The 16,259-nt window shown below is 36.0% G+C and overlaps 5 protein-coding genes across 6 annotated transcripts; 4 read left to right on the forward strand and 1 right to left on the reverse strand.

Annotated features, from left to right (window-relative positions):
- The first annotated feature begins 348 nt into the window (after positions 1-348).
- Positions 349-2,071, forward strand: LOC130940122 (uncharacterized). The gene is made up of 6 exons (XM_057868172.1): positions 349-389; positions 494-626; positions 731-834; positions 1,142-1,286; positions 1,369-1,518; positions 1,622-2,071. The coding sequence occupies exons 1-6, from the start codon at positions 349-351 to the stop codon at positions 2,069-2,071; spliced, it is 1,023 nt and encodes a 340-aa protein (XP_057724155.1).
- Positions 2,072-5,681: 3,610 nt separating this feature from the next.
- LOC130941925 (uncharacterized) lies at positions 5,682-7,733 on the forward strand. Its single transcript, XM_057870565.1, has 7 exons — positions 5,682-5,924; positions 6,015-6,117; positions 6,286-6,336; positions 6,454-6,607; positions 6,773-6,911; positions 7,030-7,135; positions 7,239-7,733. The coding sequence occupies exons 1-7, from the start codon at positions 5,682-5,684 to the stop codon at positions 7,406-7,408; spliced, it is 966 nt and encodes a 321-aa protein (XP_057726548.1). The 3' UTR covers positions 7,409-7,733.
- Positions 7,734-8,263: 530 nt separating this feature from the next.
- Positions 8,264-11,649, forward strand: LOC130940826 (protein ROLLING AND ERECT LEAF 2-like). Its single transcript, XM_057869075.1, has 5 exons — positions 8,264-8,838; positions 8,991-9,660; positions 9,888-10,063; positions 10,343-10,566; positions 10,832-11,649. The coding sequence occupies exons 1-5, from the start codon at positions 8,425-8,427 to the stop codon at positions 11,628-11,630; spliced, it is 2,283 nt and encodes a 760-aa protein (XP_057725058.1). The 5' UTR covers positions 8,264-8,424; the 3' UTR covers positions 11,631-11,649.
- A 164-nt stretch (positions 11,650-11,813) lies between these two features.
- LOC130940827 (ras-related protein RHN1-like) lies at positions 11,814-15,332 on the reverse strand. 2 transcript variants are annotated; one of them, XM_057869076.1, is made up of 7 exons: positions 14,791-15,332; positions 13,116-13,193; positions 12,833-13,000; positions 12,558-12,606; positions 12,404-12,477; positions 12,225-12,318; positions 11,814-12,043 (listed from the first exon to the last, which is right to left on the reverse strand). In XM_057869076.1, the coding sequence occupies exons 1-7, from the start codon at positions 14,974-14,976 to the stop codon at positions 11,943-11,945; spliced, it is 750 nt and encodes a 249-aa protein (XP_057725059.1). In that variant the 5' UTR covers positions 14,977-15,332; the 3' UTR covers positions 11,814-11,942. The 2 variants fall into 2 exon arrangements, with proteins under 2 accessions (XP_057725059.1, XP_057725060.1); XM_057869077.1 differs by lacking the exon at positions 14,791-15,332 and adding an exon at positions 13,690-14,364.
- Positions 14,995-15,603, forward strand: LOC130940123 (uncharacterized). Its single transcript, XM_057868173.1, has 3 exons — positions 14,995-15,288; positions 15,407-15,478; positions 15,580-15,603. The coding sequence occupies exons 1-3, from the start codon at positions 14,995-14,997 to the stop codon at positions 15,601-15,603; spliced, it is 390 nt and encodes a 129-aa protein (XP_057724156.1).
- The last annotated feature ends 656 nt before the right edge of the window (positions 15,604-16,259 follow it).

Consider the following 16,259-nt stretch of genomic DNA (forward strand, 5'->3'; position numbering starts at 1 on the left):
TTTTCTTCCTTTTTTGCGAAATTATTGTAGATTCTCTCTACTGAGTAGTGACCATTTCCATCTCTCTTTCTCTGTTACGTTTTGCATTATATTTCCCTTCTTGATTTTCCATTTTTCTTGTTATCAAGCAAACACCTATTTTTAGCTTTCTATAACCAAGCCAGCCATTTCTTTTTCTCTCTCTCTTTCTTTCTTTGTGGCTTTCGGTTCTCTTTCTTATTCTGGATTTTTGGAGGAGCTTCTTTCATGCATGCATGCACGCTGGTTCTTGTTACAACTTGATCTTTCTTTTGCTTTTTTCAATAATCACGTTATCTCTTTAGATTCCCGGGGACAAAAGAAAAAAGAATGCTTGAGAGGATGTTCAAGAAGAAAGTCTATTCAAAATGGTAAACAAATTCGACAATGGTTCTGTGCTTAATTATCTTTCTGCTACCGTTTAATTTGCCCCTGATTATGGTGCTAATCTGGATTAATTATATTTTGGCAACAGCAAAGCTTATGCGAGATTAACAAGGACGAGATTAGAGACCATACGGAAGAAGAGGAACGCAGTTGAGAAGTTTCTTAAGAAGGACATTGTAGACCTTCTTAGCAGCAACCTTGACTACAATGCATATGGAAGGGTAATTAAGTCATTCTCATCATTCATCATCATAATAATACATTGTTATTAATTCATGATTAATGATTAATTCCTATTTGATTCGAATATTTGCAAATGGAACAGGCTGAGGGGCTTTTGGTGGAGCAGAATTTGTCATCTTGCTATGAACTAATTGAAAAATACATTGAATGCATTTTGGATCATGCTAAAGAACTTTATGATCAGGGGTATGATCTGTTTCATTTACTAATTTCTACTACATTATTTGCAACATTTGGAGAAATTCTTATAATAAACTCGCCCTATGTTACATAGCCGATCCCAAACCCGGAATAATAAAGAGGGTTGTTAGGCCTGTGATAGCGACTCAATGATATATTTGGATCCATGTAGGGTTGTGTTAGGCCTACGACAGACAACTTAAAATTTTGTGGCAACCCATGCATGGATAAAATGCAATGACATCTTTGATCCTTGTTAAGTATGTAGCTAAGTAAGGGAAATTCTTAAATGAATGCTTTTATTTATTAACAGAGATTGCCCTGAGGAATGCAAGGAAGCTATACCTTCATTGATATATGCTGCAGCAAGGTTTTCTGATCTGCCAGAACTGCGCGACCTCAGAACTTTGTTTACAGCCAAATATGGTGCTTCCCTTGAACCATACCTAAGTAAAGAGGTAAGAAAGTAATTAATTATTGTTCACAACCATTGAGAATGTCTTAGTTTCTACCACTCACTTGAACATTTAATTTGATCAGTTTGTTAAAAAGTTGAGGAAAGATCCCCCTTCAAAGGAAATGAAGATTCAGTTATTGAGTGATTTAGCAGAAGAGTTCTCTATACGATTTGATAGCAAGGCTTTAGAACAAAAACTTCAATCACTACCACCACTTTCTGTGTCACATGAAGTAAGCAACTTAACATTCACTTTATTAATTACAACTATAAACTATTACATTGCTTGCTACCAATCTTACATAATATATACTAAGAACAAGTCACTAGTTTCAGGGAAAGGCAAAAGATGATGCAGGAAATAATGATACTGAGAAGAGTAATGATGGCAGCAAAATCTCTAATAATAAGGGTTCGGATGAAGATGGTAGCAACAAGAGGAGGACATTGTCCTTTAATGTTGTACCACCACCTTATTATGTGACAGAAAAAAACAATGCAGAAAACATCATGGTGTATAATAATGTAGCAACGAGTGAAAAGGATTCATCAAAGCCAAAACCAAGATCAATGAGGAGGATCAAGCCTAATCCGCCACCGTATGATAATGGGCAGAGCATGATAAGAAGAACGATATCGGATTCATGTGACACTAAAACAGAAACAACAACAACTACTTCAAATTCAGTGGGAAGATCAACTTCTTTGAGTTCTCATCCAAGGCTACCCGATTATGATGACATTTCTGCTCGTCTTGCAGCTCTTAGACGCGCACATAACCATTAGGCTATACATTTTTTGATGCGTGTGTTAGACTTCACATACTAAATGCAACAAATTATGATGATCAAATTATAGATGCAGGATTTAATGTTGATATATTACTATTACTATTAGTGTATACTTTTCTTCCCCACAAATTATCAAGAACACGATATTATTCACAATACAAAATAATTTACGTTAACGATACATGACAAATTACCACAAAGTAATATTATACCCTCTAATAATATATTACAAAGTAATATGACTTTTTTTAATAAGAAAAAATATAGGAAGCCAAATAAGGAAAAGTATTCTTTTTAAAAATGAATTATTTTTTTTTAGAAGTCAATTCAAGACTCATATATTATAGGTACTTACATTTGTTTAGATAGATGAGTGAATTCACTACTCCATTGGTTTTATAGACTGGACAATGATACAGTAAATTATTGATGAATGCAATAATTAGAAAAACATTGTAGTAATTTAAAAGTTACAGTGAACTAATTAGAAGCATGACTGCATGAGTAGTGATGATTGGAATCAAGTGGGGAGTGGATCCTCTCCAGTGGAAAAAAAACTGGATGATGTCCAGTGGAAGATCTCATCTTTTATTGTTCTCTCTCTCCTATTTAATTTTAGTCCCACTTATAGAATTAAAGGTGAGAGATCACACTTTATTCTCTCAAGTGTTAGAAAAAATGGAGAGGATCCATTTCCGAATCAAGTGCGGGTATTCCTTCTGAAAAAACATACTCCATCAAAACCATTGGGCCGGTCCGTTACGGCCCAAAATCAGAATGGAGCGGCCCAAAGGATACCATCTTATGCAGAGGCAAGTTTGCGTGGTGGACCGGTGGTAGAAGAATGGAGATGGAGGAGGACCACGTGATGAGCGAGGTCCACTTAGGATGCCCACCTGGTCTTTCAGATCCTCATATTTCAACATTCACCGTTCGTCTTGTTCCGTTTCTTCCAACGCAAAGAATTATGTGTCTTAAAAATATAATTTAATTAATATATGTCTTAAAATTATATATTAAAATTATTATTATTAGTAAAAATTTTTATTTTTATTTTAATAAATAAATAAATAATATATTAAATAAAATTTTATATTTTATATTTTTTATACAAATTTTATTAATTAATATTATTATTAATATGTGCACTTAGAACAAAATCACAATGTTAACTAAATTTAAATTAAAAAACTTTAAATATTACTCCTTTAAAATATTTGGGAATGGCTCTACCTTATCCATTACTGCACCTGTTGCACTGTGCATCAATTCCTAATTTTGCCCAAAACTTTAAGCCCATCTACATTCATTAATCTCATTTCTTACTACTCGACTTATTTCCTTTAGTGCCAGGGTATCTCAGTGAATCAATTGTTCTGAACGTTTTGATTCGCTTTTTTATTTATTTTATATCTTTTTTATTTATTTTTTTTAATAGGTATAAACTGTATTCTGCTATTGACCCAGAAACAAAAATAGTGAGAGTGAATTTTTTTTGCTGAAGGATAGATTGGAGCGATTAAATTTTGATCTTAAAAAGCATTCTCCTGAATATAACCCCATACTTTAGCATATAAGAGAATGAGAGATTTTCCATCTCAGTGGGAGTACTCATTGTTTTGCCCGCGCCTCCTCCAGAAAAATGTGAGATATATTTTTAAAATATGTGAAAAATTATTTTGAAGAGTTACATCTCTTAATAGAGTTGTGACTTATTCAAAAGGTTATATCTATTAAAAGGTTGTAACTATTTGAATAGTTATGTCTGTTGAAAGGTTGTAACTATTTGAAAAGCTATATTTGTTGAGTATGTAGCTGCATGTTGCATGTACTCCGTCTCTATAAATTTCTCTCATTTTTATAATTGCTGGATAATCTATCTCAACACTTTTTTTATGCGCAAAAGAAAGAACAGAGAATATTATTTTATAAATTATCATTTAGTGTGAGGCTTAACTGTATAAGTACATAAACAAGTTAAGTGTTCTTCATTGTATCCTACAGGAAATTCGCCAGTAACCCATTTTACACACCATTGTATATTGGTGGGGGCGAATTAAGCCTAAAAAAAAATGTGTGTAACACACGCCTTGAATAATTGCGCTATTTAATCTATTATCCCCTTTTGCACTGGAACTCAATTGCTGGCTGGCTCCAGACGAAGAATCGAGTGGAGTTCCTGTTTTCCGTCTCTTCCTCCACTATTCGAATATAGTATTGCTTTCGTTGCTTTAGTAGGTTTGTTTTTGGAAATTTATACCCATCGCATGGCCAACGCCATTGTAAGATATTTCAAAGCGGAAGAAACAACGGGAGGCCCACGGATGGCAGGGAGCGAGACAGCACGACAAGAAATCACGGCAGTGAACCCGCACTCTCCCCCGGCAACTAGCGAGACTTCTTGGTATGCTAGTGCCCTGTGTTACCTAGATTACTTTTTTTTATCAATAATAGGCTTACTATTGTAATTATTTTTTTAGTGAGAGTACATAAAGAGTACATAGTATATAAGGTGTAATAACTCAATAAATATTCTCTAAGAGAATTTTTCGTGTAATTATTTTTTTAGTGAGAGTACATAGTATATAATGTATAATAACTTAACAAATATTTTCTAAGGGGAATTTTCATTCTCTTCAATAATGAGAAGAACTTATTTTTCTTCCTCTCTTAATCCCTTTTGTTTCATCAAACCACCAACATCACACCTTGAGCAGCCTAGGACATTAGATTTTCTTCATGGCGCGGTGAACGTGAAGAGTAATCAAGTTGTGAATTAAATTAAAAAAATTGCAAATTGAGATCCAATCCAATTTTGTCATTTTCTTTCTATCCCTAATCTTTCTTTCGACATTTTCTTTCCCCATTCTTACCTCTTCCTTCAAACTCATCCAATAGAGTTTCATGAGAGGCTGTTTCGCAAGATTAGCATGCTTACTGCTCCCTTTCTATCAACGGCAGCAACATAACACCACCATTGATCACGGAGTGGAATAATGATATACTCAGTAACAAACAATTCCAGTTCAATTATCTCTAAAAAATATCAAAATCCGAAGATTTATCTTATTAGAGTTGATAAAAAATAAAAGTGTGTAGCAACAATCTCATAATATGACTTTTTAATAATGTATCTTTTTTAAAAATGATTTTTTGTATAAATACTAATATTACTTTGCTTTTTTAAAAAAGGAGAAGTAAAAGACATCTTTTATTTTTGTATATTAAAATTAAAAAAAAAAATACATTTTTAAAAAGTCAATTGAAATTAATCCTTATATATGTTTAGATAGATGAGTGAATTCAATAATTCATTAGTTATAGATTGGACAATTATACACATATACTCGGGTGTACATCACACTCTGAATTATTGATGAATGCAATAATTAGAAAAACATTGTAGTAATTTAGAAGTTAGAGTGACTAATTAAAAGCATGAGTAGTGATTAGAATCAAGTGCGGGTATTCCTTGAGAATAGGCATACTCCTTCAAAGTCATTGGGCCGGTCCGTTACGGCCCAAAATGAGAATGGATCGGCCCAAAAGACACCATCTTATGCGGAGGCAAGTTAGCGCGGTGGACTGGTTGTAAAAGAATGGAGATGGAGGAGGAGCACGTGATGAGCGAGGTCCACTTAGGATGCCCACCTGGTCTCTCAGATCCTCATATTTCAACATTCACCGTTCGTCTTGTTCCGTTTCCACAGCGCAAAGAAGAAGAATCAGTGGCATGTGAGAGTCTGCAATTTGATGAAGATGGTGACCTCCTTCTTCGTAGAAGCAGCACTGTGAGAATCAGAATCCGCCATAATATCACTTCTTCAATTCCCAATGTTGGTCTCCAGGTAAACACTAATTACTTTATAGTTAATACTAACTTCATTTTTATCCTTTTTCTTTTCTCTTGTTTTATAATTTATTGTTTTATTTTTCAGGTATGGAGAGCTGAATTGGTATTATCTGATTTCATATTGCATAAAGCATTATGTTCATCTGAATTCCGTGGAGTTGTTGCATTGGAACTTGGTGCTGGAACCGGTATTTTCACTAATTCTCTTCTTGACTTTCCCAATTAGGCTCCTTTTTTATATGATTTTGCAACTATAAACCCTGAATGAAAGCTATGACTACTTGAATCACTATCGTGGTTGATTATGTATGTGATGTTTTATGTTTATGATTTCAAGCTTTCAAATCCTTTTCCAGGTTTGGTGGGTTTATTACTTGCACGTGTTGCAAATGCAGTGTTCCTAACAGGTAATGTGCCTCCTTTTACTTTAGTGCCATCCATGCATGTATGTTGTTTATTTCCTTAATTTGGTTGAAATTGTTGTAATCTTAAGTTTGATTGTCTTGTGTAATTGCATCTTTCAGACCGGGGTACTGAAATTCTTGAAAACTGTGCAAAGAATGTTGAGCTTAATTTTGGATTATTGAATTATCAAGCTGCAATTCATGTACGAGAGCTTGATTGGTTCAATTGCTGGCCTCCACAACCAAGAATAGGAGAGGATCCTTGCACACCAAGGTAAAGTTTTTTATTTTAATGAATTAGTTTCCAGGCAACTATGAGTCTCTATATGTTCTTCAATATTTTTCCTTTGGTTAAGGATACCTTGGATGAACATAACTAACTTTAGATCAATTGCATATCAAATGCACATCACAGTCACTTTATGGCTTCATCATGCAGTTATTCTTGGACGTCTGGCGAGATTGAAGATGCAGAGAATGCTACTTTGTTGGTGGCAGCTGATGTTATTTACAGTGATGACCTTACCGACGCATTCTTCAGCACCGTAGAGGGATTAATGTCAAAGGGCTCAAAAAAGGTTTATGTTCTCACTGCTTCTATATGCAAATTCTGTTTGATTGGCCCCATTTTTGAGTTTGAGGGATTTCACATGTCAAGGTTTTCAAATTGCTTGACTTGCTCCATCTATTATTTAGGTGTTATACTTGGCATTGGAAAAGCGCTACAACTTCAGTCTTTCTGACCTTGACATAGTTGCAAATGGATATTCACATTTTCGAAACTACTTCAAGAAGGAGGATGGTAAGCTCATAGTGGAATCCATATTTTTTTTAATGCACTTTAAGTTTTAAGCTGATGTAATTACTGAGTTTATGCAATGCTTAATGCACATGATTTATTGCAGAAAATGAAGAAGGCCTTGAATCTGTAAGCATGAGTAACTTTGTTGGGAAGCTGATAGACATGTCTCAAATTCCACAATATGTTAGAGAGTATGAAAGAGGACATGAAGTTGAGATTTGGCAGATCAAATATTGCGGACCAAAACATGAAGCCTCAGTTACCCGGGGTTAAAATTTTCAAGTAGAAAGAAATCTCTTACCATTGTTGTTTATGTATCTTAATGATTAACATCATCCAATTCATTTTTCCGATAGGAATGAATTTACTAAGTTAAAACAGTGAGTGGTGCATGGAAAGTACCAAGTCTAACAGCTAGTGACAACGATGCCATAATCTTAATCGGTCGTTGAGTTTTAACCAATTAAAGAAATGGTTTGAAAAAAGGCCAATTTGCCATAGGCATGTAAGCCAAGTTTCCATCATGATTCCGAATTTGTGATAGTCAGTCACCAACCACGTAGAAAGTAGAATCGCTTTTCTCAAAAGTTTTATTTTGCTCAGGATTAGTATATGTGAAGCATAGCGTTAGCATAATTCTTAGATTTTACAAAGAAACAAAGGAGAATTTTTTAGAATAAATAAGAAACAAGATTTTAAGGAAAGAAAGTAAATGTAGCCATATATTTACGAAATAAATAATGCTGTACATAATTACTAGTAGTAAAAAATTTAAAATTGATGATTTTAACCTGTAGTTTAGGTATGAGATGTGAGTCCCATTTTACAAGGTCATTGTGTGAGTTCCGATTAATTATTAATTAATTAATTAATTAACGAGTAATCAGGAATTCGTATCCCCTAATCCCAAGTATTCAGTCAGCACTACTCCCCTAGTTTCCATATCATTCAAAACAAAAATTTAACAACATACATTACTACTCTATAGTCAATGTATATTGTATATACTTCAACAAAACAAAAAGACTAGGAATGAGTAACGAGTAAGTTTGTTTCTCCGCCAAATCTTAATTGACTTTGATTTCTTGTCTCTACACTCAGCTATCTACTCTCTCCAGCTCATCACACTCACTAAACTCAATTATTCATTCTCATACTCTCTCTCAGTCTCACCAACTCACATTTTCTTCCTTCTCCAAAATTCCCTTTTTCAAAAAGCAACTTTCTCTGTTCTGGATCCTTCATGATCCGAAGCAAGTAAAGGATCGAGCTTTGGATAATTGAGGAAGATGGGTTGCAACCAATCCAAGATCGAGAACGAGGAGGCGGTGGCACGCTGCAAAGACCGCAAGCACTTCATGAAGGATGCCGTCTCCACCCGCAACGCCTTCGCCGCCGCACACTCCTCCTACGCCACCTCCCTCAAGAACGCCGGCGCCGCCCTCAGCGACTTTGCCCACGGCGAGGTCCAGAATCCCCACCTCACCGACCTCCCTCACGCCGGCGGTGCCGCCCCCGGAACCTCCTCCCTCCCGGTAGGCCCGCCACCGCAGCCCTTTGAGAACCTCCCACCGCCGCCCCCTCCCAGCTTCTCCGACGCCCCTCCCCTGCAGCGCGCTGTCAGCATGCCGGAGATGAAGATCCCCAAGCCAGAGCCCAAGCCCAAGCCCAAGCCCATCATGGAGGAGGACGAGGAGGACAAGGTATTATCACACATCAAATACATTATTTATCAGTTAGCTAGTTACAATTGTTAGTTACCAGTTAGTTTTCTGTTATGTTGATCATTGCATTGTACTTTGTACCAATCTTATATATAAAACTGTTGTGTTCATATCTTCATATTCAATGTAAGGATTTGGAGAATGAAGGGTCTTTGAGGAGAAGAAGAAGCAAAAGGGGCGGAAGTAGTGGTGGTGCGGCGAATAGTAGAAGAGTGGAGGAGGAAGAAGAGGCTCCTCCTCCTGTGCCACCTCCAATGAAACAACATCACCAACAGCGAGAGGCAACAACTGAGAGGGACCATGTGATTCATCATCATACCATGTCACAGCCACAACAACAGAGTGCTGCTTGGGAGTACTTCTTTCCATCCATGGAGAACATTGCAGGGACCACCTTGAATGAGGATGAAGAAGGGCATCACCACCACTTGGAGAAGGAGGAGGATATCCAAAGGAAGCTGTTTGAGGAGAAGCAAAGTAAGGTGGAGACTGTTGCAGAAGAAGTTCTCAGGAATGAGAGGGATGAGGAGGAGGAGGAGGTTCCTGCGGTAACTGAAGAGCACGAGCCCGAGCCTGAGCCAGTGCCTCCGCCAGAGGAAGTGATGATGGAGACTCCAGTACAGAAAGGATTTATGGCTAAGCAGATGCCTGTTTCCACAGAAGGAAAGAGGATCAATCTTCTGCAGATATTTGCTGAACTTGATGAAGAGTTCCTCAAAGCTTCCGAGAGTGCTCATGAGGTTACAAAGATGCTTGAGGCCACTCGGCTCCATTATCACTCCAATTTTGCTGATAATAAAGGTAGGTATCCATTGTTTCAAGGTCGAGGATTCCACATGGCATGTTGAGTAATTTGTTGAAGTGATGAACTTTGAACTTGTACTAGCTTTAAGCTCAATTGATGCCAATAGGATACGTTGTTATGAAGCCCAGTATTTGATGATTGCTTATTTAGCAGTGAAACTGCATCCTAGATTCTTTTTGGGTTATTGAATTTATTGAATCATATTTTAGTTTTTCTTGTGCAGGGCACATTAATCACTCTGAAAAGGTCATGCGAGTTATTACATGGAATAGATCCTTTAAAGGAATGCCTAATGTGGATGATGGGAAGGATGATTCTGACTCAGATGAGCAAGATACCCATGCTGCTGTATTGGACAAGTTGCTAGCATGGGAAAAGAAACTTTATGATGAAGTAAAGGTAATTTCATTTAACCAAATTTTGCGACCTATACTCGTAGGAGATTTACTTTATTTATTCCCCTATCCAAAATTTAAGAATTTCTTTCACAAACTCAAACAGCTGCAAGTATATCCAGTATCCATGTAAATGTAAATATATTTTAAGAATGATATTTTATCTGCTTATCCTTTTTTTACCAGTCCAGTTTATCTTTTGCTCGTTGCATGGTTCTCGGTTAAATAAGGAGACATGTATCTTTTGGTGCTGTTCTGAATTTTCTGCTGGATTATTTTATAGGCTGGTGAACTTATGAAATTTGAGTACCAAAAGAAGGTCGCTTCACTAAACAAGCTAAAGAAAAGAGGTACCAACTCTGATGCATTGGAGAAAGCAAAAGCAGCAGTCAGTCATTTGCATACAAGATACATTGTAGATATGCAGTCCTTGGATTCTACAGTCTCAGAGATTAACCGTTTACGTGATGAGCAATTGTATCCAAAGCTTGTTGAGCTTGTTGATGGGTGAGTTATGTAGAATAGTAGTCATTAATCGCTAGTTTTTTAACCTTGAAAAAGTGCTTTCAGTTTCTTTCTTTCTTTTCCACATCTTTGAGATGTTACTTCATTCAAGCTTTTGTTAATGGTTCACTATTGACATCCTTGAATCAACTCTCGTCTCTGCTTTAGTTTCGTGTTCATAATCCAACCAGATATGTAGAGAATGCCAAAATGCATCCCATACACACAAACTTCTCTGCTGATATTCGCTTTTTTTTATGGACTGTAGGACGGCCATTATGTGGAAAGTCATGCTAGGTCGCCATGAGAAGCAATCAAGCTTTATGATGTCGCTGAAATCCTTGGACATTTCCCAGTCTCCTACGGACACAAGTGAACAACATCATGACCGAACAGGCCAATTGTTGGTTGTCGCGCATCAGTGGCATTCACATTTTGAGATGCTAGTTGACAATCAAAAGAAATACATAAAGGCCTTAAACAATTGGTTAAAATTAAATCTTATCCCTATCGAGAGCAGTTTGAAGGAAAAGGTTTCTTCTCCCCCAAGAGTTAGGACTCCACCCATTCAAGGGCTTCTCCATGCATGGCAGGAGCGACTAGAGAGGCTTCCCGATGAGCTTGCCAAGACAGCTATAGGCAACTTTGCTGCTGTGATGGATACTATTTATAACATGCAACAAGACGAGATGGGTTTGAAGAGAAAATGTGAGGATACAAGAAAGGAGCTTGCCCGGAAAACGCGGCAATTCGAAGATTGGCATAACAAGTATATGCAAAAGAAAATACCAGATGAATTTGATCCTGAAAATGCAGAAGGTAGTCATGGCCCGGACGAACTTGTTGCAGAGAAGCAGTTCTTGGTTGAACAAATTAAGAAGAGGTTGGAAGAAGAGGAAGAAGCCTATGCAACTCAATGCCACCAAGTGAGGCAAAAGACCTTGGCAAGTCTCAAGAATCGTATGCCAGAGCTCTTTAGGGCTATGCAAGATTTTTCCCTTGAGTGTTCCAAAATGTACAATGAATTAAGGTCAATATCGCACAGCTTTGGCCAAAGCTCATCATGAGGGTTGGTTTGTGTTTTTTTTCCCTTTTTTTTTAATTTATTCGGGTAAAGCATATGTTTATTGGTTGTTATATAATGTTCTCTTGATTCGGGATGAATGTTGAATATTTAAAGTAAGCTGTAATTGAATGTTCATACAACTGAGAAATAGGGAGGTTGAAATGTAGTAGTAAATATAAGAACAGGCCATAAGCTTACGGATGATTAATCTGAGTTTATCATTACATATGAAATTGTTTACATAGAGAGGAAACTAAATACACCTTGAAACCATTCGTTACTCTGTTTCTTGATTCCAATGCATAGTGGGATATCATGTTGAGCAACAAAAGAATTTTCTCCCTCGTTCTTGTACTTCGCTGTTCAACAACATTCCTGTAGGCTTCGGTGGAAAAGCTCTTGCTAGTCTCTTAGCTGCATTTATCATACATGACAAACAATTAATACAATTCAGCTGCTTTATTTTTTTAAACACGCACCTTGGTCAGTGATGAAAGTTTATGGATAAGTTGTATTAAAATTGGAATTTGAAACTTGTATCCATAAAATTTTCAATTCAATTTTACTCCATTCAAGACTTCCAGCACATGCATACCTATTTCATAGAAAAGCTCATTGATGTTCTCTGCAGTCTTAGCAGATGTTTCCATGTAGAACATTCCATTCTCTTGAGCATATTGCTCTCCTTCCTGGACATAACTAAATCATCTCAAAAAAAGAAAAGGAAAAGTCACAAGGCATAATTAGAGAGGCGAAGATGGATCTTAGCAATACCTCAGTTTCAACCTCTCTCTTCGGCTCCAAGTCAGATTTGTTTGCCACTAATGCCATCACCAACTTCTGACTTCCTACAAGGTTACAGTTTTACCATAGTGAGACAGCATTAAGGAACTAGAAATTTGTTATTCCATGTGACTTGAGTTGTTACCATGTCTCTGCAACTCCTGAACCCATTTTTTGGCTCGAACAAATGAATCCTGAAATAGAAGATAAGATCATTATGCAAATACGTTCTGCCCCTGACAATAACTATATGGCCTAACTTCTTAAGTTCTTTATCATCATTTTGACATCAGAATTCAAAGTTCAAACAATGTTGCAGTAAAAGAGAGTTATATGGTTTAAACTTCCAATTCTTGCCATACTACAACTTTCATCGCAAGAATTTAACTTCTGAATGGTTTCAATTCATGATTTGCTTACAATGTTTGAGATATCATAAACAACAATTGCAGCTGCTGCACCACGGTAGTACATAGGAGCCAGACTATGATACCGTTCCTGTCCTGCTGTATCCCATATGTCGAACTTCACTGTTGCTTCGGATAATGACAATATTTGAGTGAAGAATGCAGCTCCAATGGTTGGTTCCTGCATGTAATATATACATTGACTAGGTTTTATAAAACTGGTGTTTAATGTGGACCACACTGATAAGAAAATAGAACAATTTTTTATTAATGAAATCGGATGGAAGTAACATAACCTGGTTAAGAAAGAATTGGCCTTTTACAAATCTTAGTGCTAAACTGGTCTTTCCAGCTCCCATATCTCCAAGAAGTACCTACACAGGGACATGTATAATGTATTCCATAAATCATTAAGACTAGAATCATTAAACATAGGTATTACATTAAAATTAACCAAACAATTGGAAATTTGATAGAGCAAAAGCTGCTTCTATCAAATCTTTCTGTCTAACTGAACATTTTGGTCAAATTATATAATAAACAAATCTTATTGGTCTATTGATCTTGCAATATTGATCTTATTCTGTTTCTCACATATTAACAACCTCTTCATGTTAATTATTCCTTCATTCGTGTGATTGGCGTGTAAGATTTTTTTTTGTGGGGGGACCAAGCGTGAAAGAATATTTGATGGTGTATGGATAATAAAATAGGTAATAGTAATTTGTACAAATCGTAAAAGCAATTAAAAATAATCATTTCAAGCTTAGGAACAAGAAAGTGTTGGGGCAACCATAGATTCAATGAAATGAATGATATCAGAAAAGAAAATGACAAACAAAATTTAACAATAAGGTGAGACATACCCACCAGCTTGGCTTGAATGATCTTATTTCCAGGCCTTGCCATACTGATAGGTTGAAAATATTATTTGTTTTGAAGTTTACAACAAAAGAAAGAGAAACTTATGAAGAAATAGTATTCTAGATCAAGGAAACTGCTAACTACAATGATTCATGTGGAACTTAACAAAGAACAAGACTAGAGACTGGTAGTTTGATTTGTTTAGAGTTGACTGTTAGTTAGTTGAATGTAATACACAACGTCAAGACGGGTTTCATAATCAATTGTTAGTAGTTCATGGTGTTATTTTCCATTTTCCATTAAAAAGATTTCTTAAACTGGATATTGTGGGACCTAAAAACTACAATCATGCAGCTATATATAGACATGCCTCAATAATTAGTATTGAAGAGAAAACATACTCCATAACCCCTCCCCCCACCGAAAAAAAACTAGTTCAAATAAATAAAAATGGAAGCCAACTCATATTGCCAGATTTAACCATAACCCACTATATAACAATGGATTAACCGTCAAAGAGAAAACAATGGATTAAACTCTTGTAAAGTGAGAAAGTTGGTAAAATTAGAAAGTAAGTATTTAATCACCCTTAAAATTAAGATAATGAGACTCGCATATGATAAAAATTACAAATTCGATAGTGATTAACCCTGACTTTATCACTTTCTCAATTTCCTCAATTTAGAGGATGTCTTTCCTATACTAATATCAAAAGAATTTTGGTTTATACATAAAATATTTTGAAACATCAAATCCAATTCAGCTTGTACTTGAAGTAAAAGCAATGCTGATGATTTGAGAGGAATCATAATCATAAGCAAACAACAAAGAGAAGGACACATTAAATTAAATTCACAAGCAAACAAAATGAGAAGCTCCACTACAATTTCCCACACCAAACAACAACAAAAATATCAAATCCTCAATTAATTAAGAACCTACCTATAATTTCCATCTTTACAGATGTTCATACTTTGATACTTCAGGCACAGGCATTACCACAAACACCTAAGCTACAAGCAATAACAGATAAAACACAAAACAATGTTCAAGTTCTTAAAGAAGCCCATGGGAAACTCAAACTCAAAATCAAGCTTCTACACCTACCTGCTCCGAAAGCCACGTCACGATCATAATCAAAACCCCGTGGCTTATCTCCGGCGGTGGCACGTGACATGCACGGTGGGTTTCCTTCTCTTCCTGACCACCACCTACGTGTTGTGGCCGTCGGATCCGGCACTGAAGATCGTAGGGCTGAAGCTGAAGCGGATCAAGGTGCATCCATTGCCGCATATCACCGTAGACATCTCCATGCTCCTCACCGTGAGAGTGCACAACGCCGGCGTGTACTCCCTCGATTTCGGAGGGGTTGACGTGGCGGTGTCTTACAGAGGGAAGAAGCTGGGGCACGTGATATCGGAGCACGGTCACGTGAGTGCCAGGGGATCGTCCTACGTGGACGCTGACGTGGAATTCGCGGGAATCGCGGTGGTGCCTGAGATGATGCTGTTTCTAGAAGACCTTGCAAAGGGTGCAATTCCCTTCTTTACGGTTTCTCAGGTCAACGGTCAAATGGGCCTTGCCTTCTTTCACTTCCCCATTCAGGTTCCTATTTTTTCTAATTCATGCCAATGATTAAGTTTAAGAGTTTAATTACATTGATTAATCAGCTTAGCTAGAATTATTTTTTTGTTTGAAGTTTCTGTTTGATTTGTTTGAACAGGCAAAACTATCATGTGAAGTATTGGTGAGTACAGTAAACCAGACAATTATTCACCAACATTGTCTCCATGAGGTAATTAATTAACTAATTAAGCTTAATATGGCAAGGGATTGTTATTATTATTATAATACTGAGTGAATATGTTTGTTTGTGATATCACTACAGTGATGCAGGGGCACATTGGGAAGAAACTATAAAGTTGAAGATGTTAGTTCAATCTTTTATGTGTGTACATATAAATATAATCAAAGGGGTTTTGGTAATGGTAGGTGCAATGTATTAGAAGCCTAATCTCTATTGTGATCATTATTCATTAATCATTATTACAGTAACATTCTGCAAAGGTTCATTCGTGTAAATTACTAAATTATGATCACAAGTCACAACTACAAGTCTACATTCTCTACAAGTTTTATTTTTGAGGAAAGTATCATTTTTTTTCAACGTTTGGTATAAATTTTATTTGTATTTTTAATATTTAAATGTTCTATTTATATCCCTAATGTTTATAAGAGTGATTTAATGTTATCTTACTATCAATTATACTAACAAATCAGATTATATTTTTTAATTATTCAAACTTAAATGTATTCATTCTTAATTAGGTCTCACTTGGATGTATTTAATTTTAATATTATACCTATTATTTGTGTTTAGATTCAATTATGTTCCTAAAAAAGTGAATTATGTAAATGTTGTAAGAATTAGTTTAAACTTTTGATGAGCTATTTTTTGGAGTGGATCATTAATTCTATCCCAGACATTTGTATTCTAACTTCAAGAAAAGATTTTTAAAACTCAAACTAAAACTTCATGATGTGTAATTGACGGCAGTAACATTGAATCACTTTTA

This window comes from Arachis stenosperma, chromosome 7, assembly GCF_014773155.1.
Source record: "Arachis stenosperma cultivar V10309 chromosome 7, arast.V10309.gnm1.PFL2, whole genome shotgun sequence".
Lineage (NCBI taxonomy): Eukaryota > Viridiplantae > Streptophyta > Magnoliopsida > Fabales > Fabaceae > Arachis > Arachis stenosperma.